Here is a 26780-nt window from a genome sequence, read left to right as displayed (position 1 = left end):
TGCAAAGTGATCTCTGAATGGAACCTGTGCTGAGCGGGCATCCTCCTGTGTGCACAATGCAGCATTGCAGCAGCTTTGCAGGGGACCCATTAGGAGATGACTGTAGTAAGGGTCTCTACAGCAGTAATTTCTAGCTTTAGGGGGATCCCACAGGTATGGTTCCAAGTTAGATCAACTATGTAAAAAATGCAGTACCAAAACTTCAGATTTAATAAATTTAATTACAGGATGATTGTTGCAGATTTAGGTATCTAAAAAGGTGAAATGGTCTTCTTTCTACAATTCATAGATTATTCTCCGTTATATATTATTTTTTTCCAGACATATATCTCTAACTCTTCCGGCAACATTCAGAGGTAGAAATAACACTCGGCCGGACTTTGAAAACCAGCAGTCTAATCTGTACGCTATCTCAGGTGAGTTTGTAATATCTTAAATTTCTTCAGAGTGATTATTTAAGATAGTTTGCTTTGCAGTGCCCTATCTTCATGACCCATTTTCTGAATGCCTCCTGTTATATTAAAGTGACTGTAGAGCTTGTTTGTCTTTATTATTTTGCTTAAGAAGAAAAAAAAACCTGTCATACTTACCTGCTCTGTGCAATGGTTTTACACAGAACAGCCCGATCCTCCCCTTCTTGGGTGGAGACAAGCCAGGAGCGCCTAGGGGAGCCCAGGCACTCCTGGCTCATCCTCTTCATCCATTTCCACCATAGGAAGCCGCGTCTTATAGGGGGCATTCATGCAGGCTCGCTCCCGAGCCCCACTGTCTGCATCCATAGACACAAGCAGGGGCCCCCCGCTCCTTTATCAGAATTTGTTTGACTATCGATCTGCCCTGTACAGTAGGATGGAGACAGTTTGAGGTTTACAATATGCTCTAGCATAAATCTCAGCATTTTTCCTGCCTTGAGGAGCCCTGGGGGGTGCTTACAGCCAACTAAAAGAGATTACAGTAAGCCAGAAATCTGTGTTCATATGCTTTTGCATCATCTCATGTACCCAATTGAAGATGTGTACAGTCATTCATTTCAATGGCTGAGTGTATGCATACTCTGTACCTGACCTGTCCCCCTAGAAAGTGGAAATTACTGCAGCATGCACCGCTGCTAATACTACGATGATCTCCAGTAGCTTTCTGGTCCTGTACTGAGCGGCTGTCCTGCTACCTAGTGAACACAGGAGATTGCCTACTTGGTGGGGGCAAAGTATTCTGTGATAGGATGAGATGGAGATCATAATGCCCCACCCTCTCCACCTCATCCATTCAGAGAGCGCTTTGCATTCCTGGAGAGAATGCAAAGAGTTCCCTGCTGAGCGAGAGACTTCCTGTGTTCATTTAGTAGATATCATTTTAGTAGTGGTGCCTACAACAGCGATTTCCAACTTTCACGGGGGATCAGCCAGGCATTGCATATGCAAAGTTACATTGCTCCAAGCTGGAATTTTTCTTTAAAGCTGGATTGAAGTTTCATTTTCTTTTTCACCTATTCAGGGACACAGAAAGTTGTAAACCTTTAGGCTACACAGCCACCTACAGGATGATTGGGCACAAGCAAATGAACAAAATGCAAACCAGCCCAGGGTATAACCCCTTCTACTAGTACTAGGACCTGCTAGGGTCCTGGAAGGGTGGACATATTTTTCTCAGCTCTATTGTGTAGCTCCATTATGTAGTTCAGTTGAAGTTTCATTTTTTAAATGTCCAGGAAAGCACCGTATTGTACATGTCTTACTTTTATTTCCTTGCTTGAATTAGCTCAAGCTCCAGTGAAAATTCATGATCATGCGCATGAAGCTGCAGAGAAGCAATGCTGCTTAGAAATAGTTGTCTTTCTGCAGCAGTCTGACATGCCCCCTTCCCCCTACTGAGTGTAATAGCTCAGGCTCTCTGCTGGTTGAAGAGCTCTGGCTTAGTGGGGGTGAGATGAGCACAATGGCCCTTCTCTGCAGCCTAATATCTATAAGCATGGCATTCCACTGGTGCTTAAACTAATTTAAAGTGATTCTAAAGGCTTAAATTAAAAAAGAAAAAAAAAACACAAACATGTCTATACTTACCTGCTGTGTGCAGTGGTTTTGCACAGAGCAGCTCAGATCCACCTCTTCTGGTCCCTCCCTCCTGTCGGGTGCCCCCACAGCAATCAGCTTGCTATGGGGGCACTTGAGCATGTGCACTCCTCAGCTGCTGCTCCGTGTGTACATCCACACATGGAACCGTGGCTCGTCCCCTCTCTCTTCTCATTAGCTCACTGGCTGTGATTGACAACAGTGGGAGCCAATGGCTCCGCTAATGAGGAGAGGGAGTCCCAGGACAGCCAAAACTCCAGTGCACATTGCTGGATCGAGAGGGGGCTTAGGTGAGTATTGGAGCTGGGGGGGATGCTGCACACAGAAGGTTTTTTACCTGCATGCCTAGAATGCATGAACGTAAAAAACCTTCAGCCTTTACAACCACTTACCCCTTTGCAACCACAAGCAATACAGTAAAAGTAAGACATGTACAGTGCACTGTTTTCCTGCATACTTTGCTTAACTATACACGAATAAGTGAAACTTCAGTTGGACTCTTTACTCTCCCTTCTGATCCCTATCCTTCCCTACTCCCCATTGCTCCCACCTCAAACTTCCCGTAGTCTCTCTTCCAGTTCATCTTCACTTTGCCCTCTCCTATTTCTCCAGTCCTTTCTTTGTCTGCAATACACTTTGTTTGCCCAGACATAGGACTGCAAGGCGGTGCCCTAATTTTGGATTTCCCTCCACTGCGGCTCTGTACTCAGGTGTTAGGGGATTTTAAATATGGTTTCCTTCTTTAAAGGGTTAATTCACCTTTACCAAAAAGCTGCCTATACAAATAAGTGGTGTCTGTAGATAAAAACAAGCTGTTTTTATCTACAGGCATGTCCTTGCTATAGGTGTAGACCATTTACATACCACTTGAAGCCTGACTGGAAAACTCCACACTGCATGCCAGTCAAAAAATCGGCACACCAATAACATTAAAAAAAAATTAAATGATTTTAATTCGCAACCAGAGAGGAAAAGATGGAACACATGAACTCATTTCACCCTTTAGAGTTCTTAGTCAGAGGATGATCATGCATGGACACATCCATAGAGACTGATGTCAAGAGTGGAAAGGGTGGGTGATGTTACAAAAGGATGAAATGTGTAAATGTGTAGATGTGGGGGCTTTAAAAGAGTGTCTGATCACTAACGGGTCTATTTAAAACAAAAAACAATCCCTGTGCCATTTTGAATAAGCATTGTAATGTGTCTAATATGTGTTTTGTCCTATGATCGTCAGCTCCATCTAGTGACCATAATGTGGGATTTTTTTAATTGGGTGCTTCAGGAAAATACTGCAATATGATCACTAGAAGGAGTTAGCAATCATAGAAAATACATATTCTTACTGGACCATTCCTCCCTCCCCCAGACTGTCTATTTCAAGTCCCTGGTCATGCATATAGTAAACGCAGCGAAACAGTGTCTCCCGACTCACTGGGGTTCCTACCATCAGAGAATGGCTCACTCGCATATGCAGACTAGCTGAGATGGATTAACTTATTTATATAGCCCGAGACTCCCCTACCATGCTGGTCACACTTCCAGACAACTGAGGAGTTTGCTCTTCTGACTGACAAGCCCTCCCTCTAATTACTGCATTACTATGCATCTGTGAGACCTCTCTCATTTACCCGTATTCTACGGCTAATGGCCCCCGGCAGATGTGTTTGGGTGTGAGGAGCTAGGCTCCTTCTTCTTCATCCCACAACCTTTAACAGTGTAGAAATGGGAGGAATGGCGTGCCCTGTGGGAGGAGTAAGAGACAGATGTCACCTCTTTCTGACATCTTCCCTTTACCTAATAGTCCCCATCACCCGATACCCATCCCCCCCCCCTTTTTTTTTTCCCTCTAACTTTTCTTTCCTCCCTAACGCTATACTGCACTGAACTACACTGAGTGAATACTCATCCCTACTCGATTGTTTACTATACAACTCCTTCTCTAGCGATAGTATCCCTAGCTGCTAGGGATCAATGTGATTTTAATTGACCTAGAGTCATAACAAGAACTAACATACCTCAGTACACTAGATCCTCGCGCAATCTCCAAAATAACCCATCTATATATGAATCCACGTCTCGGTCCACTACATATTTATGTATGACCCTGCCGATGCTTCTTCGTACCCCTACTCACATGTACCCTTTCCTCTTCTTTCCCTTCTGGACTCACGTCTTCCTCTTATTTTCCCAAGTTTTCCTACAGGGTTCGCCACCACCAGTTTACACGTGTTTGTGCTAACTGTTGTGACTTGCGTTTCACACACTCTCAGTGTATATGCTAGATGTTCCTAACAATATATTGATCAGATGTAACCCACATTTATGTATATGAGCCTGCCTTTCTCTATTCAATAAATCTTTTGTGAAAGAAAAAAAAAAAGGAAATACATATATTCGACACATTACGTGCACTATTTATGATGGCAGTATTTGCACAGCAAATTTTTAATAAATGGACCTCCTAAGAATTATTTGGAAAGGAAGGGTAGTGGTACAGAAGGAGACAAACCCTCTGAAACAGCAGTTATCTACATTGTTTTTAGAATTTTATTGACACTATTTTCTCCATTCCAATTTCGCCAAAAGATTACAGACCTGTCACCAAGCCCACTTAGAGCAAGACCTAAAATGATGGCCTCTTCTGCTTTATTCTGTATATCATTTTCAACTGTGTGTTACAGTCAGGTACATAAATATTGGGACATCGACACAATTCTAACATTTTTGGCTTTATACACCATGATGTGCTTTAACTGCAGACTGTCAGCTTTAATTTGAGGGTATTTACATCCAAAGCAGATGAACGGTGTAGGAATTACAACAGTTTGCATATGTGCCTACCACTTGTTAAGGGACCAAAAGTAATGGGACAGAATAATAATCATAAATCAAACTTTCACTTTTTAATACTTGGTTGCAAATCTTTTGCAGTCTATTACAGCCTGAAGTCTGGAACGCATAGACATCACCAGATGCTGGGTTTCACCCCTGGTGATTCTCTGCCAGGCCTCTACTGCAACTGTCTTCAGTTCCTGCTTGTTCTTGGGGCATTTTCCCTTCAGTTTTGTCTCAATCGGATTCAGCTCAGGTGATTGACTTGGCCATTGCATAACATTCCACTTCTTTCCCTTAAAAAACTCTTTGGTTGCTTTTGCAGTATGCTTTGGGTCATTGTCCATCTGTACTGTGAAGTGGCGTCCAATGAGTTCTGAAGCATTTGGCTGAATATGAACAGATAATATTGCCCGAAACACTTCAGAATTCATTCTACTGCTTTTGTCAGGAGTCACATCATCAATAAATACAAGAGAACCAGTTCCATTGGCAGCCATACATGCCCACTCCATGACACTACCACCACCATGCTTCACTGATGAGGTGGTATGCTTAGGAGCATGAGCAGTTCCTTTCCTTCTCCATACTCTTCTCTTCCCATCACTCTGCTACAAGTTGATCTTGGTCTCATCTGTCCATAGGATGTTGTTCCAGAACTCTGAAGGCTTTTTTAGATGTCATTTGGCAAACTCTAATCTGGCCTTCCTGTTTTTGAGGCTCACCAGTGGTTTACATCGTGTGATGAACCCTCTGTATTCACTCTGGTGAAGTCTTCTCTTGATTGTTGACTTTGACACACATACACCTACCTCCTGGAGAGTGTTCTTGATCTGGCCAACTGTTGTGAAGGGTGTTTTCTTCACCAGGGAAAGAATTCTTCGGTCATCCACTACAGTTGTTTTCCGTGGTCTTCCGGGTCTTTTGGTGTTGCGGAGCTCACCGGTGCGTTCCTTCTTTTTAAGAATGTTCCAAACAGTTGTTTTGGCCACGCCTAATGTTTTTGCTATCTCTCTGATGGATTTGTTTTGTTTTTTCAGCCTAATGATGGCTTGCTTCACTGATAGTGACAGCTCTTTGGCTCTCATCTTGAGAGTTGACAGCAACAGATTCCAAATGCAAATAGCACACTTGAAATGAACTCTGGACCTTTTATCTACTCATTGTAATTGGGATAATGAGGGAATAACACACACCTGGCCATGGAACAGCTGAAAAGGCAATTGTCCCATTACTTTTGGTCCCTTAACAAGTGGGAGGCACATATGCAAACTGTTGTAATTCCTACACCGTTCACCTGATTTGGATGTAAATACCCTCAAATTAAAGCTGACAGTCTGCAGTTAAAGCACATCTTGTTCGTTTCATTTCAAATCCATTGTGGTGGTGTATAGAGCCAAAAATGTTAGAATTGTGTCGATGTCCCAATATTTATGGACCTGACTGTAGATGTGTGTTTGGTGTAGACCTCATCCTATACTTATGTGTGATCTACCCTGTGCCACTTTGGACTTCCATCATTGGGTGTTATTTATTAAAACTAGAGAACGCAAAATCTGGTGCAACTCTGCATAGAAACCATTCATCTTCCAGGTTTTTTTTCCCAAAGAACAAGCTGGAGGTAGAAGCTGATTGGCTAGCTGTCCAGATTCTGAGTGCTCCAGTTTTAGTACATCCCCCCTTTGTGCACCTTGCTAATAGTGTATGTCTTTCAGTTCCAACCATACATTAATTCTGAATACTCCAGTAAAAACCGTATTTATTATATAAAAAGGAAAAAAGTATGATTAATGGTAGATGTCCTAGTATACAGACTGTCACCAACTGTCATGCCGAATAATGTCACAGAGTACGGTCTTACACCAACTGCCATACTGACTAATGTCCCCGTATGTAATCTGTCACCAATTGTTATGTCAACTAATGTCACTATATATCATGTGTATTCTGTATATTCTGCCACTAACTGTACCACTCACTAAGGTAATTGTATACAAGATATACGCAATCTGACACCAATTGGCATAAAGTTGTCAACCTAGTCATACCAACCAAGGTATCTGTTCTAATACAGACTGTATATGACTATAGTGTATATATCTGTGTGTGTGTGTGTATAATAGACAATTGTAATATATATAGTCTGTCATCATAGTGACTAATGTCACACTATATAATGTTACAACGTGTTATACCAAAGTATCATAAATGCATAAGCCTTTACACGGTCACCTACTAACATCACTGTATATAGTTTGTACACAATCCGTCACCACCTATCAAATAATGTCACTGTATATAATCTGTCATCCAGTGTCACACTATAAGTAATCTGTCCCTGAGTGATTTACTGACTGTAACTCTATATACTATAATACTATAAAATCTGTCACCGATTCTCATTTTACAGTATATTTCTCATAGGCACTCACACATTATATATTCAATCACTAACTCGCATATCAATATGCATCCAACACTATCACATCAGCTGATGTCACTGTATATAATCTGTTTAAGACGAGCAGGGAAATGACAAACCTTTCATCCAGGTGTTAAAAGAACTTCACTGCTCCCCCATCCTTACCTTTTATCCAGGTTTGTCCTCAGTTCACATAGTTACCTGCAAATCAGATCCGGCGATGAACTGCTATTATCTGCTGGAGCAGGCTGAGTTCCAAGCACAGCTAGAGAACTGACCACAGTGCGTTCTCCTGCTTAGTGTGGTCAGTTTTAAAAGGAAAGCAGAGGGACTGGCAGGAACACTAGGGTTTTCACAGAAAGGAAGCAATACAAAGATACATTGTACCTTGTCTATGGTGTGGTCCTCTTACACTTCCTGTCATGGACACAACTTCCTTTTTTTCCCTAAAAAACTGGAGGTGTTTTTCTACAAGTACCCTTAACCCTTGGAAGACCAGGTTTGCACCAGCAGTATCATCACCCTCCTCAGAACCTCTGTATAGCAGATGCACCTGGTTCTCAGTTATGCCTTATGCTGGATGCATTCCTGGTTAAAATATTCATCAGGTTTTCGGATCTATGTCTGTCCTGCCAGGACTCATGTAAGGAATCCCCCTCCTACTCCTAGCTTTCTGCTTCCTCTAACTTGCTGCAAGAGCTTCCCTGGGGCCCCCCAGTGTTATCTGCTATGAATATATTGCACACCTATACACCCTTCCCTTAGCGAAGGTGTGCTCTCAAAATTCTCTCACCTCAAGCTGATGAATGGCTGCCTGATTCAAGCAGTGATTGAGACACTCAGGCTTGAAGAGTAAGCTACCACTGACAGAATATCTGTTAAGATCTATTTTTAGAAATGTAAACACTCAGTTCAGTTTTGGGAAATGTGTACATCCTGACATACTGTATAAACAGTAGAAACAACCTGGGAAGGACTTTTCTGACCCTGGATCCTTAACAGATCCTTTCTAGAGGATCTGGAAAAAAACAGGTCAGTGTTGAATCTTCCTTTTTTCCTTTTGTGCAGCCCCACACTGTTCAAGGCCTTAAAGAACCTAATCTTTCAAGGAGTCAGGAGGTACCTTTCAACATCCTATCTCACCTTCTTCTGCAGGTCAACTTTTGTAGCTGTGGTCCTTTTTTTCTTCCCAAACATCGGTCTTCCTTCCTTCGTTTCTATACCTGTGTTTTGTTCATCTGCTTCCCATCTAAAATGAATTGCTGTTTGCTCTGTAGATTTTTTTGCAAGTCAGATTAGTTGCTTGTCATTCCTGGAGGCCTCTCCAGCATTCATTGTGATTATCACATGGTGGAGTGAACTGAGAATATCTTTTGCATATTCTGTTAAAGTGCTAGCAAACTCCCTTTTTTGGTCATTGCTCTAAAACGAATTTCTCAGATTGTGTGTGTAACATTCCTTTTACAAATGTATTCATAAATAGTAAGTACCTGGTTGATACAGCCAGTTCTCTGTACTTCCTTTATTTAGAGTGGCAACGCTATTCCAGCTGATACTGAGAGTGTTGCCACACTCTCTGTGCATGCGGCAGTATTTTATAGAAGGAAGTCATGCATTTCCTCTTTTCCCAGTTAGCCACCCTACCCAACGCTATTCATCAGCTTGCTGGGCGGCTCCAGCAGCTTAACTGACAAAGGTTTCTCCAAGGAGTCTTTTTAGGCATAAGAAGAAACTGTCCTGCTGTGATGTCTGCAGGGTGTGTCATATGTTGCAACTAAGCTTTGCACAACAATTGGAAGGTGAGGTGCAGAGAGGTACACTGGGGAGATCACATGTCCACAATAAAAAAAGCCAAAAGAATGCAAACCATGTGATCTATGGACAGTTGGTCACTTAGTCTTATGTAATGGTCATATACATGAAGTGGAATATATGGGTTTACATACACTTTAAGGAAAAGTTACCTCCCTTCTCTGCCAATACTCATTCGACTAGAGCAGTAGAGGTATCTTGGTCTACAAAGGGCTTCCTCTATACTATTTTCATGTAATAATCTTCATTATACAAGCTGTCTAAATCAGAAGTATATAATGCCTTCTGTTTAAAGTCTTTGTGGACCTTTACTTTAAGATGGGTCATTAACACTCAAAGCTTTTACCACTTTGTATTTTGATTGCATATTCAAAACCCCACAATCAAGTTTTATTATGGATCATTGCAACTATTTTATCATTGCCTTTAAAATTCTCTCCTACTCCTGACCTGATTGTAGTATTTGTAGGTTCTTAGATCTTTTATTGTTCTTAAATCCTGTAACCTATATGGTTGTTAACCCAGATAGCTTACATTATGTAGCACAGATTTGCTGACTTTGCAATGGTACTTGTGGGAAATAGAAAGGTCACTGACTTTATCTTTATCCACACCAAATTTTATAGCAGGGCTTTTTTTTTTATCTGGTCTCTGTTGAAGACAAATTATCTGTCAGGACGAAGTGTATATTACATATATATACATTGTGTGAAAGGAAAGGGAATTTGTGGGGCACCCTGGTTCTATTGTGTTATTTGTAACCTGTTTGGGAAAGCAAATCCAATCTTTTCTCTGGTGAGAAATGAGCAGGGTCGACTTGCCTTGCAGGGGTAGGAAAGTGAGATTGTGAAGCCGGCTAATCAGATAGAGATACTCAATATGAGCAGTATGTGCTTCCAGGGACTGCAGAATACTTAGTATGTGTTAATACATTTTGCTTTTAAATTCACTCTTGTAAAGCAAACTTTTCACACATTACTTTGTCCCTCAATATATAATTAACTGCTATTCGACTACAGTTTTTTTACCTACTTTTTTTTGTATTTTAACATTTCTAAATACCCTAAAGCCCATGATTAGACATTATTTAAGCACCATGCTTTTTTGTCTCGAGGAATACTAATTTTCTGGAGAAGTAGTCTGTCACAATTTTGTTTTGTTTTTTTGTTTTTTCCCTTGGACCCAACAGCCAAGGGATTCTGATGTGGCCTGAGTGCACCTAAACAGATCCTTTGATACCCTAGGGTTCTTGGACTGCTTGGTGCATGCTTGCACTTTTACTTTTTACCTAAGTTTCCTTTTTGTATGGTTGGGATCCTACATGCCTAGCCTCATCAGCCAACAGGGTTTCAATCTTCCTTTGCTTTCAGAGTCACTTGCTTCATCTCACTCTCTGTTTAATAGTACTTCTATGATGACAGTTAAGGTCCTCTGTTGAATACTATTATGGAGATGTATGCCACAGCTCTGAAATCAGCTTAAAGTAGAGTCTTTTCTTCTTATTTTGTACAAGTTGAGCTGGCGTCAGTGGGTCCCACCCCACACAGGAGAATTTCAGACAGTATTTGCAGCCATTTAAAGCTTGAAATGGAGTCCAGTGGAATAAATGAGCTCAAGGCTTCGGTCTTAGCTACTCCATCAGCGAGATCTACCTGTCCGAATTCCCAACTCTGTTCCTGCCCATCTGTTAATTTTAATATGTTCCAGAGTTTTACTATGTCCCAGCCCCTTTGTCACCTTCCTTTACATTTCTTTATTTAAATAAATTCACAAATAAAACGAATAAAAATAAATCCATCAGGAAAAGTAAAAGAGCTCCTTAACCACTTGCCTACCAGGCACTTATACCCCCTTATTTACCAGGCCAATTTTCAGCTTTCAGCGCTGCCGCACTTTGATTGACAATTGCGCGGTCATGCAACATTGTACCCATATGAAATTTTGATAATTTTTTTCTCACAAATAGAGCTTTCTTTTGGTGGTATTTAATCGCCACTGGGTGCTTTACTTTTTGCGCTATAAATAAAAAATTGCCAAAAATTTGAAAAAAAAAAAAAGTTTCTTTGTTTCTATTATAAAATTTTTCAAACAGGTAATTTTTCTCCTTCGCTGCTGTGCGTTGATGAGGCAGCACTGATGGGCACTGATAGGCGGCACTGATGGGCACTGATAGGCAGCACTAAAGGGCACTGATAGGCAGTACTAATGAGGTGGCACGGATAGGCGGCACTGATAGACAGCACTAATGAGGTGTCACAGATAGGCGGCACTAATATGCAGCACTGATAGGCAGCACTGATAGGTGACACTGATGATGGGTACTGATAGACGACACTGACTGGCATCACTGCTGGGCACTGACTGGCAGCACTGACTGGCACAACCGCTGGGCACTGACTGGTGGCACAGACTGGCAGCACTGCTGGGCTGCACTGGTGGGCAGCACTGGTGGGTGGGCACAGGTGGGTGGCATTGGTGGGCACAGGTGGGTGGGCACAGGTGGGTGGCACTGCTGGGCACAGGTAGGTGGCACTTCTGGGCACAGGTGTGTGAAATTGCAGAGTGGCACAGGTGGGTGCACTGCTGGGCACAGGTGGGTGCACTGCTGGGCACAGGTGGGCGGAGCTAGTGGGCGCACTGCGGGGCACAGGTGGGCGGAACTTGCGGGTGGCACTGCTTGGCACCGAACATCAGGGCACTGATCATCAGTGCCCTGATGATCGGTGCCGATCCCCGCTCTGAGAACTGCCGATTCTCGGCAGTACTTTCCTCACGATCTGACAGCGTGAGGAAAGTGCAGCCGAGAACCGGCACTTGCATTTCCCTCTGATCAGCGTGTCATTGGACACCGCTGATCACGTGGTAAAAGGCCGCTGTGATTGGCCTTTTACCACATCACGTGATCAGCTGTGTCTGTAGGACACAGCGATCACGGAGATCGCCGGGTGCGCGCCCCCTGGGGCGCGCAGGAGAGCGCGTTCTGGGGGGGACGTCATATGACGTCCACTCAGAACTGGCCGGCCGCAGTGCAGCCGTCATTCGGCTATCTGCGGTCGGCAACAAGTTAATGGCCATAGCAGATATGCAGACTCAGGAATTTATGCATGGACATAGGGCTATGGATAAGAGGGTACCTCCAGTCCTCCTGTATATGGCCCAGGCCAGCAGGGGGGCCCAGGCAGCTGGGTGAATCGGATGTAGGAAGAGAGGGTGATTGGCACGGTGGGAGGGGCAATTACTGGCTGGCTTCTTCTCCTCTACTCTCCCGCTAGCTTTCAGCTGCTGTAGAGAGAGCCATAAAGGGATCATTTCCAGAAATTGCCCCATCCCCGTCGTACCCATCACCTTCCCTTATGTTGGTGGTCATAAATTAGGGTTCAAAATTGGTTGAAGAAACCTGGCCGGCATCAGAGATAGCTCTAAAAGAGGTAGACCTACCTTTTTTTATTTCACTTCTTTCTTTTTTTTTTTACATACTGTCACCAGAACAGTGTCATCATCATATAACTGGTGTGGCGGTGATCAAGGATACTGACTGGTGACAGTATGTTAAAAAAAAAAAAAAACTTAAATGATTTTTTTTTTATTAAAGTTTTTTATTTTTTACATACTGTCACCACAGTGACCAGGGATTTTTTTCACACTGTTATTGCTTATAACAGTGGTGATCACTGTTATGAGCAATGATTTTAGCCAGGGTCGTGGATAAGGGGCTAACACCATCCCTCCTGTATGGGGCCCAGGCCAGCAGGGGGCTTAGGCAGCTGGGTGAATCGGATGTGGGCAGAGAGGGTGATTGGCATGGTGAGGAGGGGGGCTATTACTGGCTCTCCCTCCTGCAGGGGGGCTCTCCTTCCTGCGGGCTTTCAACTTGGTTCCAATAGTTGCCCCCACCCCCGTTGTACCCACCACCTTCTCTGTGCACATTTGCCCCTGCTGCCCAGGCCACCCTGTGTGCCCCCACTCTCGCAGCGCTGCTCTGTTCCCTCCTGTCCTTCCCACTGGCAACGGAAAGCACGCAATAGGATCTGTCAGGATGGATAGTTGGAGAAATATCACAATTACTAGCCCTTTTGTTTCCCTTTGTGATTGATACCAATCACTCACTGAGTTCATTCATAACTGATGCATAGTAAACTGTGTTTTTTTTTATGGGGAGGGGGGAGCGGGGGTCCCTGTCAGGTTGGCTGTATGGGGCCCCATGGTTTCTAAAAGCAGCCCTGCATGGAGATCTCAGCATGGAGTACTGGAGGACCTCAGTTACGAGGAACGACTACAAACATTAAACGTATTCTCCCTAAAAGTGACACATAAGAGGAGATATGATAGGGATATACAAATATCTATCTAGTGTTAGCAGAAAGTGTTGATAATTTAAAAAAATTCTTAGATGGGCATCTTTGCTATCATAGATGAACTGGTGTCTTTATTAAACCTTACACAACAGTCCCCAGAACATATGAAAAGAAAAAAATCCTTCCTGGTGGTTTACCTCTCCAGTATCTACTTAGGGGATAAAATACCATTTTTTTTCGCCTGAGAACCAGTCATTTCTTTATTGGATGCCACTATTTTTTATCTATAATAACTTAGAGTAGGTAAAGCCAGACTGTCATTCACAGTTTATTTTTTAGAGGAACCTCAGCCCTTTTGGTGACTGTCACATGTCACCACTGACTGCCTGCATCTGTACCCTGGGACCTAGTTAGAGATGGAAATGAGGGATTCGTTTTTAGTTTTTCTCCAGAGTCCAAACCTACATGTCAGTAACAGCTCTGTTTAGTCTGCTTAGGATACACATGGACAAACTTGCATGGCTGAATAGAATGAAATACACCTGTTTTTTTCGGTGCCTGGGAAAAAGTACATGAAAAACGCTTGTACTGGAATTTACAATCACACGCATATGTATCCTAGATTGTAAGCGCCAAGGAGCAGGGCCCTCCTATCCCTCTTGTATTGAACTGTATTTTTGCTGTATTGTCTCCCATTATATTGTAAAGCGCTGAGCAAACTATTGGCGCTATATAAATCCTGTATAATAATAATAATAATAATATGTATGTATTTTTCCAAATGCTCCCAGTCACCACAAATATAGGCATATTTTACGTTCTAGGGCTCTATGCCTGCAAATACATTCATGTGTATGAACCTTTTATACTGCACATTCTGGGAAAGAAAGAGTAGGTCTTAAACTTCAGATGGAGCGGATCCTGAGTGTTTACATGCTTGTGAAATGGAAATGCTCACTTCAAGGTTAGTTGTTTGAGAATTGATGCCAGTCCTGCCCAGATCTACACTTCTCAATATTTCCATAATATAAAGGTGGGGGTAAGGGGAGGTTCTGTAGTCCAGCAAGGAGAATTGATCAAGCACATACTTTATCCCACTTACACACATACAGATAAAAGGTAGGTGACATTTGTCTTTCCAGTAATGTCGTCTAATAATGGTCAGCCTATGGCTGCTTTCAAATAGGAGAAGAAGGGAGGCGCCACGCTGGTTCCTTTACTTTCCATCGGCGTTCCCATGCTGGGACTGTGGTGACGGCGTTCCTCACCATCTGTGGAAGCGGGATTTCACCACTGGAATTTTGGGCTGCACTGAACCTGTGCAATACTGATGACAAGCGATCACTTTTCTACTCTCTTGTGAGTGTTACTTACCTTTGCTGAATAAACCATACACTAATATTACACTCAGTGGCACCCTCCTTTCTCTCCTATTTGTTTTTCCAAACAGATCCTACATACTCTGAGGGTACCCCCCCACTTCCACACATATGGACTTATGAACTGTGCCGTGGGCAAATGCCATCCATTTTAGTGTCCCTTCACTTGTAGTTCCACTTGTTGCTCCTCTGCCCGCCCTGTTTATCTATGGCTGCTTTCAAATTTCCTTCCCTCCCTGATGCTAAACCTTCAGAATGTCTTGCATATTTTTCAACTGGCTGGGTTCATATATCACCAGTTCTGTTTAAAAATGTCTCCTTGGACTAGTTAGAGGGTAGTGTGTCCTTCAAAAATTTAGACAATTTTGGGCAGTATAGACATTAGCAGAGTTAAGCTACTCTCTTTTGTATGTGCAGGTACTGAAAGAAAATAAACAGGTCTTGGTATACTAGTTGTACTGAAGTTGTAAAATTCCATGGCCAAGCATTTTAACAGTGCTAAAAAAACGCTCTTGCTACAACATTTATTACCTCTCCAATGTTGTCCCCTGCAGAAAGTCCAAGATCTGGTGCTACTGTTTCCAGGTAGAATCACGTCTTGTGAGTGCAGAAGGAATAAAACAAGTTCCGCACACATCTACAGGCTTGGAAAAATCCATATGTAAATAGATAGCAAACTGGCTAAAAGATCGTATTCAGTGTAGTGGCTAATAATTCATACTCAGAATGGTCTAGGATTGTCAGTGGTGTACCCCAAGGTTCAGTGTTGGGACCCTTACTTTTTAATATATTTATAAACGATATAAGGTATGGGATTAAAAATACCATATCAGTCTTTGCAGATGACACCAAGCTGTGCAGTGGAATAACGTCCTTACAGGATGTCTCCAACTTACAAGCCAACCTCAATATACTGTTTAATTGGGAACTATGTGGCAAATGAGGTATAATGTTGATAAATGTAAGGTTGTGCACTTAGGGGCTAAGAACATGCATGCATCATACATACTGGGAAGGGGGGGTACAACTGGGGGAATCAATGATAGAGAAGGATCTGGGGGTTCTGGTAGATCATAAACTTAATAATGGCATGCAATGCCAAGCTACGGTGTCTAAAGCAAGCAAAATCCTCTCTTGTATTAAGAGGTATAGACTCCAGAGAGAGAGATATTCTACTAAACTGATAAGAGACATAGAGGAGCTCAGCTATGAGGAAAGATTAGAGGAACTGAATTTATTCTCTTGAGAAGAGGAGGTTAGGGAGGATATGATCAACATGTATAAATACATCAGTGGTTCATATACTGAACTCTGTGTAGAGTTATTCACCCTGAAGGTCATCACAGAGGACAAGGGGGCACTCTTTACGTTTGGAGGAAAAGAAATGCAATCTCCAAACACGGAAAGGTTTCTTCACAATAAGAGCTGTGAAAATGTGGAATAGTCTCCTTCAAGAGTTGGTTCTGGCCAGCGCAGTGGATTGCTTTAAAAAAGGCTTGGGTTCTTTCTTGGATACACAGAATATAACTGGATACTAACATTTATAGGTAAGGTTGATCCAGATTGCCTCTCGGGGGATCAGGGAGGAATTTTATCCCCTGCAGGAGCAAATTGGATCATGCTTTGCTGGTATTTTTTGCCTTCCTCTGGATCAACTGTGGGTATTATAACTTTTATTTTTTTTTTAATGGTTGAACTGGATGGACTTTTGTCTTTTTTTTCAGACAGATTAACTATGTAATCTGAGTTCCATGGAATATTTCTGTTCCTAGCCTTCAGCACCCATGCGCAGGAGCTTTTGACATTATTTCACTCTTAGCCACTTCTTGTGAGCCCAGGCTGGCAAAGACATGCCTACATCTCTAGCCTTTTTGCAACATCAGGACCACCCAACACTTGAAAAGGACCCTGCATATCACATGGGGGATGCTGTATGTCTTCAGCCCAATCTGGAGTATTATCCTTTGGGCTTTAAGTTGTTATAGGGGGTAGGATAAAGGCCCAGGGAACGGCCCATGGTATCCACCGAAAAAATAAGAGGAGAGGCAGTAGTGCCCTTTTAGTGTAGTAAGAATGTAGAGCTAGTTACAAGAATAGTGATTATGCAGTATTCTGAATCATAACTTAATCTGTTGAGGTTGTGGTTATCCTGTCAGATAAGACACACAACCTCCCTGAGTATGCGAGTTGAGAATATTCTTTTCTCCACTCAGTTTAGGACTGGTTGCTCTCAATTCCTCAAGGGTCCTAGGTCCTTCAAGGGCCCATTGGGGGGATATTGGGCTTGTTGTTTGAGAAGGAACAAAACTTGTCAATAAATCGTGTGGCAGAGGTACCTGTGGGAATGTTTGGTGTGGTGTGTTTAGTGAATAAACTTCACTTTTCTTTTTTTCACCAAAGACATGTTTTGTGGCTCAAAACTGCCACTTCCTTAGTTTAAAGGTGATATACAGATATCTGCAAATAGTTACATTTAGCTTATAAAATGTATGTATGGAATGGTTCAAGTAAAATTATATAGTATAATTTGAAAATGTAATATACACTTATAGTGTAATTTGCACAGCTTGTACTCTCCATGCATCATTGCTGAGTGACAACTGTCAAACCAGCTAAAATTGCTTTAGGTAGTTCATATGAAGGTAGGCACTGGATAAGCTGACTGTATTGGCAGTCCTCATTAATGAATGTTTAATAAAATTATTCAACGAAAGCATTGGAATATAAGAAAACAGTGCTAGTAGTACTTACAAACAACAAATGAACCATAAGTGATTCAGTAGCGCTGTTAATAAACAAAAATAATAAGTGACCTAATTAATGGAAGTCCATAAATTCATTTCAACATGGTAATCTTCTATTTGTTTCCCAAAACCGGAATCTCCACATGTTCAAGAAAAAGCGTTCCCCTTTCAGGTGTATACTCACCAAATTTCCATGCCTCTCACTCTCATGGTCAGCATATATCGCTTTGAGAATCTTTAAGTTAAGAGGAAGTTTGCCAATATCAGTATATCCACAATCCTCCTTGCTCCTCTCTCCCAGAAACAATGGCCATAAAAGAGTAAAAAGATAAAAACTCTAATGGTGCAGTAGAAATAACACATTTAATTAAATGTAGACAGCCACTCACAGAATAACTGAAAAAAGCATGCCTGTTGGTAATACATAATAGTGTAATATGGTGGGTTGCAAGCAGTGCACTCACCACCGCCGGATCCCAAACAATGGAGCTCTTGCATCACGTCCAGTTCTGGTCCCAGACGTCACGTCTGGTCGCCGCACAGCCTTGCTGACGGGTTTCGTCACTTCCGACTTAGTCATAGGGATGATCCCTATGACTAAGTCTGAAGTGAAGAAACGTGTTGGAGCAAGGCTGTGCGGCTACTGGAAGTGACGCGAGAGCGCCATTGTTTGGGATCCGGCGGTGGTGAGAGCACTGCTTTCAACCCACCATATTACACTATTATGTATTGCCAACAGGAGTGCTTTTTTCAGTTATTCTGTGAGTGGCTGTCTGCCTTTATTTAATTAAAGGTGTTATTTGTACTGCACTATTGGAGTTTTTATCTTTTTACTCTTTCATGGCCATTGTTTCTGGGAGAGGGGAGCAAGGAGGATTGTGGATATACTGATATTGGCAAACTTCCTTTTTAATTAGTGGTTTCTCAAAGTGATATATGCCAACCATGAGAGTGGGAGGCATGGAAATTTGGTGATTGTACACCTGAAAGGAGAACGCTTTTTCTTGAACACGATTCCGGTTTTGGGAAACAAATAGAAGATTATCACGTTGGAATGAATTAATGGACTTTCATTAATTAGTCACTTATTAATTTGGATATTAACAGCGCCACTGAATCACTTAGGGTTCATTTGTTGCTTGTATGATTTATTACACTTAAAGTGGCAGCAGTTTTTTTTTGGTATATTGTATTATATTTATTTCATTTTGTATAATTTGCACGCATCTAGCGCAAACATAGATAAGTACTACATAATATATGTGAAAAAATGCCTATCCCCCCTTCAGTCCATCATGAATGCTGCTGCCAGACTCCTCCACCTTTCCAACCATTCAGACTCTGCTACCCCTCTCTGCCAATCCCTCCATCGGCTTCCACTCACCAAACTAATGAAATTCAATATACTAACAACTTACAAAGCCATCCACAACTCTACCACTAGCTAAATGACTAACCTAGTCTCAAAATACCAACCAAATTGTTCGCTGTGCTCCTCCCAAGACCTGCTCTTTATCTCCCATGTCACCTCCTTCAATGCTCGCCTCCGGGACTTCTCCATAGCACCTCCTATCCTCTGGAACTCCCTATCCCACTCTGTCTATCTCCTACTTGTCCACTTATAGGCTATCCCTGAATATCCTTCTCTTTAGAGAAGCCTATCTTACCTCCACCTAACTGTACTTTTATTTTCTCTTTCACCTCATCCTCCACAGTTATTACCTTTTGTATCACTTGACTCTCCCTCTTAGATTGCAAATGCCAATGAGCATGTTAGCAGGGTGCAGTGTTGTGTGCAGGGGTAGAGCGCACGCAGGGGCAGAGTGCAATGAATGGAACACATTGAAAACATTTCAACAATGTGCAATCAGGCCTGGCGAGTAAGCACAACCTTCTGGTGCCACTTACAGCGTCTCAGCAGAGGTCCTGTGGCCTTGAGCAATGCTGACCGCGTCTGCAAGGTGGAGTGGAACTGCGACTTGGCCAGTCCAACTCAATAAGGGAGCCATACTAAGGAATTGTCCCTGCACTTTCCCTACTCCTCAGGAACCTCTTTGTTGTCCCTAACTGGCAGGGTACCTGCCCATACTCTAACCACTTTGCAAAACGTGCCCCAAATTGGGGTCCAAGGGCTAAAGTGGAGCTCCAGCCAAAATCGAAAAAAAATTAAAGTCAGCAGCTACAAAGAATGTAGCTGACATTTAAAAAAAGGCACACACCTGTCCCTCAATCCAGTGGTGTCCTCACTGCAGTCGGCTTCACCGGCCAGTTTCTCTCTCCAGCACCAGTATATTAAGGGTGGGAGGGAGGACAACTTCCTCTTCCAATCACCTAGGGCACCTACCAGAATTGGGTACGCAGGAGCAGGGGACAAGGCCTTAAATTGGAACTTCCCTTTTTTGGTGGAGCTCTGTTTTAAATGAGCTCTGCCCTCACAAGATGGCAACAGAGGTCAGTGTTCATTCAAATAGTTGCTCCCAGGTGACCATAGGAAATCCTAGAGGAATTAAAGCAGAGCTCCAGTCTCTAGTGAAAAAAAAAAAGTTTTCAGCAACAAAAATTGTAGCTGCTGATTTGTAAAAAAACAGCCACTCACCTGTCCTAGGATCCCGTAGTGTCCTCACTGCAGCTGGGTTCACCGGCTGTCCTTTGTCCCTGCATCTCCAGTGTGGGCACTGTGAATGGTCCTGCAGTCCTCCCTGGGGGGGGGGGGGAACGTCTGCTTCTGATCACCTAGGCGATTGCAGTGGAAGTGAGAGCAGCGGGTACCTGTCAAGATCAGGTACCCATTCCCCAGAGGTGCAAATCTTTTACAGGGACTTGGGGATGAGGCCTTAAAGTGGAACTTCCCTTTGTGGGTGGAGTTCTGCTTTAGGTTCCCCAAGACTTCCTTCCCCTTCTGTATTGCAGCTTTGCTCAAACTCCACCTACAGTGGGGAGTATGGACTGCACTTGCCTACAAACAGGTCCCTCTGATTCCTCCTGTATTGAAGTGTATTGTAGCTGTACTTTCTGCCCTCATGTACTGTGCTGCACAATCTATTGGTGCTATATAAATACTATATAATAATAATATGGGGAATGGGGGGGAAGCCCTGCCCTTGCTGCCTGATGTACTTTTTATTGCCTTTTTTAAACTACGTAGCCTCATAATCACAAGTATTGCTTGATATTGAGATTCTGCACTGTTTTTATTGTGCATAAAGAAAGCCATGTTATTATAATGTTGGTGTGAAAATCGTGCTAAACTGCGTGCACCAAATGTTTTTAATCCATTCTTTATATTTCCACTTATGAGCCTGCCTGTCACTCTTCATTGGTACAGGTATAAATATGAGCTCTCATACTTTTCTTTCATCCTGTACTGAAATCTGATCCTGTTTGATAGCTGGAGTTCCTATTGTTCCAAGCTCAGGAAGAAACTTGGCACACGAACGGTTAATCTGCAGTTTCTAAACGAATGGCAGCCAACAGATTGCACAGACAGATTTTGATTCCAAAATTGTCTCGCATCTCAACTTCCACTACCTCTGCTCAACAACAATGAATCTGCGCTTCCCACGTCCGCTCGGAAATCCTTAATACGCCGCCTGCATCTGCTTTTAATTTACTCCTAATAATTGAAAGATGCAGCAGAGTTTTCCAATTAAAGCCCTGCTCGGCGCTGTTTGTGAACATCCTCCGTATCACTGATTGCAAGCTGACAGGTGAACTTGCCCATGAATTATACATGAAGCTAGCTCCCAGCGTCCACACTAAAACCTGTACCATCGTGGAGAATTTTAAATACAGGATGTCATTTGCATAATATTAATTTCTTTATCAAGTGCTCTTCTGTATTCAAAGTTAATATCGCTCTGACAAGCTGCAGAAAATGGCTTTTTTCATTCTTTTTTTTTTTTGTTTTGCAAGGATTTATTGCTTGTATAATTCCAGATCCTTAATAATATAATGTGAATGGCTCTCAGATTTCTATAGAACACTTTTTAATTGTTCCAGATGGTACTTGCTGATTATGCAAAATTATTACCATTTTTTTTTTTTTTAATTCCTCTGAAGATATTTTGGAGCAAATTAATTTTTTTCTCTATAGATTTCTTATCGTGCCATTTGTATCTACGCTGAATTTAATCTGCTCTTACATTTGTCGGAACTCTGCTTTCCTTGTTCTATTTTCTGTTCTGACAAAGAAGGATTAAACCCATTTTTCCCCTCTTTGTGAAGCAGTACAAAGGGCCGCGCCGTCCTAGGAGTTCATATCATTTTTGTCTGCGTTAAAGTTGAATTCTGGTTAATTTACTGCAAGCAGAGAAGAGAGGAGGGAGCCTTTTATGCTTTACAGCAGCTGTATTTTTTAAAAGTTCTCAGCCATGTAACACCTCATATGTTAAAACTAACACAGAATCATTTACTGTAACTGAATGTTACCATACAGTCACGATTTTTGATCTTTCCATCAGATCATTAAAAAATATTTGTATTTTTTAGTTAATATTTAAAATGTATATCTGCTAAGCAGACTTTGTATTTGGTTACATTAAGGGAAATTCATAGTTGATAGGGATGCTTAACCCCTTCCCGCCCACCCTTGCATCCCTTTTAAAAGGTTCTGAACACCCGGGAGGCGGGAAGGATTTGCGAGCATGTTACATAGTTAGTCAATTTGAAAAAAGACACTAGTCCATGTAGTTCAACCAATAAAATAAAAAAAAAACACACACACACACATAGGAACCCTCCATATATACTATCCTATACTCACAGTTGATCACAGGGGTGTCCAACTCCATTTCATTGTGGGTTGCATAAGCATTATGGTTGCCCTCAAAGAGTAGATGCCCTCTAAGAGTAGATGTCCAGAGCACCTGCCCCTCCCCCTTACATCAGATGTCAAGAGCCCCCCCGCCATCAGAAATCAAGAAACCTCCAACATCACGGTACCACCCCTCTTACCACCTTATGCTGCTGGGAAGAAGCTGGGGGTGAAGTTGGGAAGCAGAAAGTGTAGGGTCTGGAGGAGGACCAGAGGAGGTCTGGAGTCAGCTGCAGGTGTTTGCTAAATGCTGAAACCAGGGAAGGCAGAGACAAATGAGTACTGCAGCTGACTGCTCATCTGGCGGAGGAATTCTAGTCTCCTCTCTGCTTCCGACTGCTGAGACAAGGTGGGAGCGGTGATGAGGGTTCCTAACTCCAGAAACCACTCATCCACTCCCTCATCATATCACGACTCGACTACTGCAACTCCCTCACCGCTGGCTATCCCCGCTTCAGTCGATCCTGAATACGGCTGCCAGACTCATTCACCTTTCCAACCGCTCCGTCTCCGCCACCCCCCTCTGCCAATCCCTCCACTGGCTTCCGATTGCGCAACGGATCAAATTCAAAATCCTAACACTGACGTACAAAGCTGTCCACCATACTGCCCCGAACTACATAACTGACCTAATATCCAAGTACCGCCCAGCACGCACACTCCGCTCCTCACAAGACCTCCTTCTCTCTAGTTCCCTGGTCTCCTCCTCCCATGCCCGCCTCCAGGACTTCTCCAGGGTGTCGCCCATCCTCTGGAACTCCCTGCCCCAACCCATCAGATTATCACCTACTCTCCTCTCCTTTAGGCGCACCCTGAAAACCCATCTCTTCAGGGAAGCCTACCCCACCCCCTGCTAACTTGCCAACCTCCTCCACTCTTCCTACCACTCCATCCCCCACAGCTATCTCCTCCTGTGCCACCACCCACTCCCTCCTAGATTGTAAGCTCGAAAGAGCAGGGCCCTTAGTCCCCTCATGTTTTGCATTGTATTGGTATTGTTCTGTCACATGTTCTGTCCCCCTTTGTAATGTACAGCGCTGAGCGAACTATTGGCGCTTTATAAATACTGTATAATAATAATGAGGGGGTTCCAGCAGTGATGAGGGGGGTTATATGATCTGGTGGGTCGGATTCTGCCAGAGAGCTTTGTGTTTGACACGTGATCTAGAAAACTGCTAAAGAAAACCCAATAAAGCATGATACAATTCGCTGTAGTGGGGGAAAATAATTACTTCCTGATCAACCATTAGGCAGTCGGATATTCCCTGCATCAACTACCTCTGGTATTATTACCTCTATCAATGAGTATCCAGTTATATTTTGTGCATTTAGTAATACATTCATGCTTCTAGAATCTACTGAGCTGGCCACAACCAGTTCTTGAGGGAGTCTATTCCACATTTTCACAGATCTTAATGTGAAGAAGCCATTCTCTATGTGAAGGTTAAATCTCTTTTCCTCCAAACGTAGGAAAGGTGCTGCCTTGTCCTCTGTAATTACCTGAAAGTGAATAAATCTACACCAAGTTCACTATATGAACCGCTTATGTAGTTAATCACAGTAGTCACATGATCTGTAGCCAGTCCCACTGGCTACAGATTGTTAGTAGGGACTGAGAGCTGTCTTTAACAGCTCAGCCTCTATGCTGGGTTTGCGTTTTCAAGACAGCCACCCAGTGACCCATATGTTAGCATTTGAGCATTAACGCTCATCCTTTTCCTGCAGCACATGTGTTAGGCAGCAGGTTAAAGTACATTTACACCAAAATATAATTTGTGCTTCTTTTGCTTTATTTTATCTGTGTCATATGTATCTGTGGAGGGAGCCATGATTGTCACCCTAAGTTGCTTTCTTGGTATAGACTACAAAAATGTTCTTATCTCCATCTTTATTACATGGGATGGTGGGCAGGCATGACAAAGATACAACATTGGCAAGTTCAACTGGTCTTTTCTGTACTTGCTGTAAATATCTTAGCTTAAAAACAAAATAAAAAAAAAACTAATGCAGCCACCACAGCTAGTGACTGTAATCGTCAACCTTATATGCAACCTTATATGCCTTAACAGGCCAAGTAAACAGGCCACCCCAATACAATGTGCATCAAAGCACTAAAACACACTCCTATACTTGTTGGCTTAAATCAGGAAGGCTTGTGGGACAAATCCGGCCCATTACACGATTTTATATGGCCCGTAACCTGTACAGAGATTGAGGATTCAGATCAGCAGAGGCTGCCCATGGATTCTGCTTTGAACTGATGTAAGGGGGGAATCTGATGGGAACCCTAGTATAAGGAAGGGGGGGAGTTGATATGTAGGGCCAGATTTAGACCTTTGAGGGGCCCCGGGGCACTTCAGGGGGCCCTCATAAACAGAGCTGGTTTACATTCTCAATGACAGTCACACATTTCAAAGTGCATGACACATCATCATTCTGAGGTTATACGTACACATACACACATAGTCATAGGCCACCTTCCTTAAAAGTGTAAGCACTCTCTGTGTGGATCACTTGAGCTGCCAAAATTCATTATTAAAAACAATGCAATACACCAGTGCAGAGTACAAACTTTTACATATGATGGCCGGCAAAATCTTCTAAACATAATAAGTCATTTTTTATTAACATATATTTTATATTATTTTATTAATTGTTATTTAATTTTTTTTATATTGTTTTATATTATTTTTGTATAGAGGGGGCGCCTTCTGTCAGGGGGGCCCAGGGCAGTTGTCCCTTTTGCCCCCTTATAAATCTGGCACTGTTGATGGGGACTCAGGGGCAAGGGGGACTCTGATGGGGACCCTGATGTAAGGGGGGACGATGATGAGGACCCTGATGTTAGGGGGATGATGATGGGGACGCTGATGGGGACCCTGATGTAAGTGGCACTCTGATGAAGGGGCCCTTATGTAAAAGTGAATTTCAGCCCACAAATATTTGAAAAATATACAATACAGCTGTCATACTGAAAAGGTTGGAGATCCCTGGCTTAAATACATTAAAAGGTGTGAATGGCCCTGAAGGTTTACTTACACAGATGTTAAAATAACCCATTCCTAATGGATCTGCTCAGTGCATCCTGAAAGGACCTACCTGGGGCTTTTTTAGGGGTTAATTTAACTCCTAAAAAAAAATTTGCATATGGTAAAATATTACCTTTGAACCTTCAGCTCCTATGCTAGACTGTCAGATTGTGCATGGAAATAGCAGGCAATGAGGCTGATTTATTAAAGAAATTAATAATGTTCACACAATAAATTGTGTGAATTTTCACTTCATTTATCCAATTATGTGCAATTCACATTTACGTATTTATTCTGCACATAATTGGATAACTAAAGTGAATATTCACACAATTTATTATGTGAAGATCTCAACCATCGTTAGTAAATCAGTCCAAATGGCTACAAACAGAGGTCAGACACTTGTGCCATGCTTGCTGTTTCTATGCAAATATCTTTCAGAAACTGTCAGTACCCCATATAAATTGCTGATAAGTACCCTTAGTTTGTGGAAGATTGCATTCACACTATAGTTTAGTAATGGCAAGTATGGGTTACTAAACTGTACATTAGTCCAAGGCCTAATTAGTGTAGAGAAGTAGTGTATGTCACACTCATTAAACAGACTTTAGCGAGATTTATGATTCCCCTTAAGTGTGACAGCTATTTAAATGGTGTATTTGGTTTAATGATATTCAATATTAATGTTTGCTATAGGAGCGTTTGGTGAAAATATTATATACTTAAATACAGCAGTTATCAAGTTTTTTTTATGTAAACCATTAGTAGAGATTGAACTGGAGAATATTTTGGGATATATATGGTGGTTAAAAAAAGACTAATTTTAGTCAACATTGAAAAAAAAAAGTCAGCACAAGGGACATTTGTCACTATTAATCCAATGTGGCCCTTATGCTGTGGGCTTCTGCATTCATTGAAATCTTTCTCCATCAAGCCCACCACTTCCAGTGTGGCTTGGGTTAATAGAACCGACGGACCTGTGACTGGAACTCATCAAGAGTGCCCGATTATGTCCACCGTTTCCGCCCACCTCCGCCATTCTATACTATAGCTTCTATGAAAGAAACACAATGTATGAATGGAGGGGGCAGTCCTTTCAATAACCTACGATCCTGCATTCATAGATGGTGCTTTTGAAAACAATCAAGTTCCAATATATATTTTCCAAAGCATTACACAGCATTTGCACACCCTTTTTCAGGATTAAGATTTCCTCTGACTGACTAAAAAAAAACAAAAAAACTCTATGGCCCTTTTTACCCACCTTAAGCTGCTTTCGTGTGATGCTTCTTTGGGAGTCCATATCACTGCCTGTGTAACATGGATACTTCCTATTGGAAGTCCAATACTGGGGTTCTCCTAGAATACATGTAGGCAGGTGC

At 42.4% G+C, this 26780-nt stretch overlaps 1 protein-coding gene across 6 annotated transcripts in view; it reads left to right on the top strand.

The window, feature by feature from the left end:
* The window catches only part of MVB12B (multivesicular body subunit 12B), a 234265-nt gene that overhangs the window by 142616 nt on the left and 64869 nt on the right, over positions 1-26780 (top strand). For all 6 annotated transcript variants that reach the window (XM_089689997.1, XM_089689995.1, XM_089689993.1 and 3 more), the window contains one exon: positions 322-416. In XM_089689997.1, the coding sequence (XP_089546123.1) occupies positions 322-416 (95 nt within the window). The remainder of the gene's footprint in view (positions 1-321; positions 417-26780) is intronic.

The sequence above is a fragment of the Staurois parvus genome, unplaced genomic scaffold (assembly GCF_062004578.1).
Source record: "Staurois parvus isolate SC_StPar_1 unplaced genomic scaffold, SC_StPar_1.0 ptg000508l, whole genome shotgun sequence".
Lineage (NCBI taxonomy): Eukaryota > Metazoa > Chordata > Amphibia > Anura > Ranidae > Staurois > Staurois parvus.
This window is presented reverse-complemented; position numbering and strand designations above follow the sequence as displayed.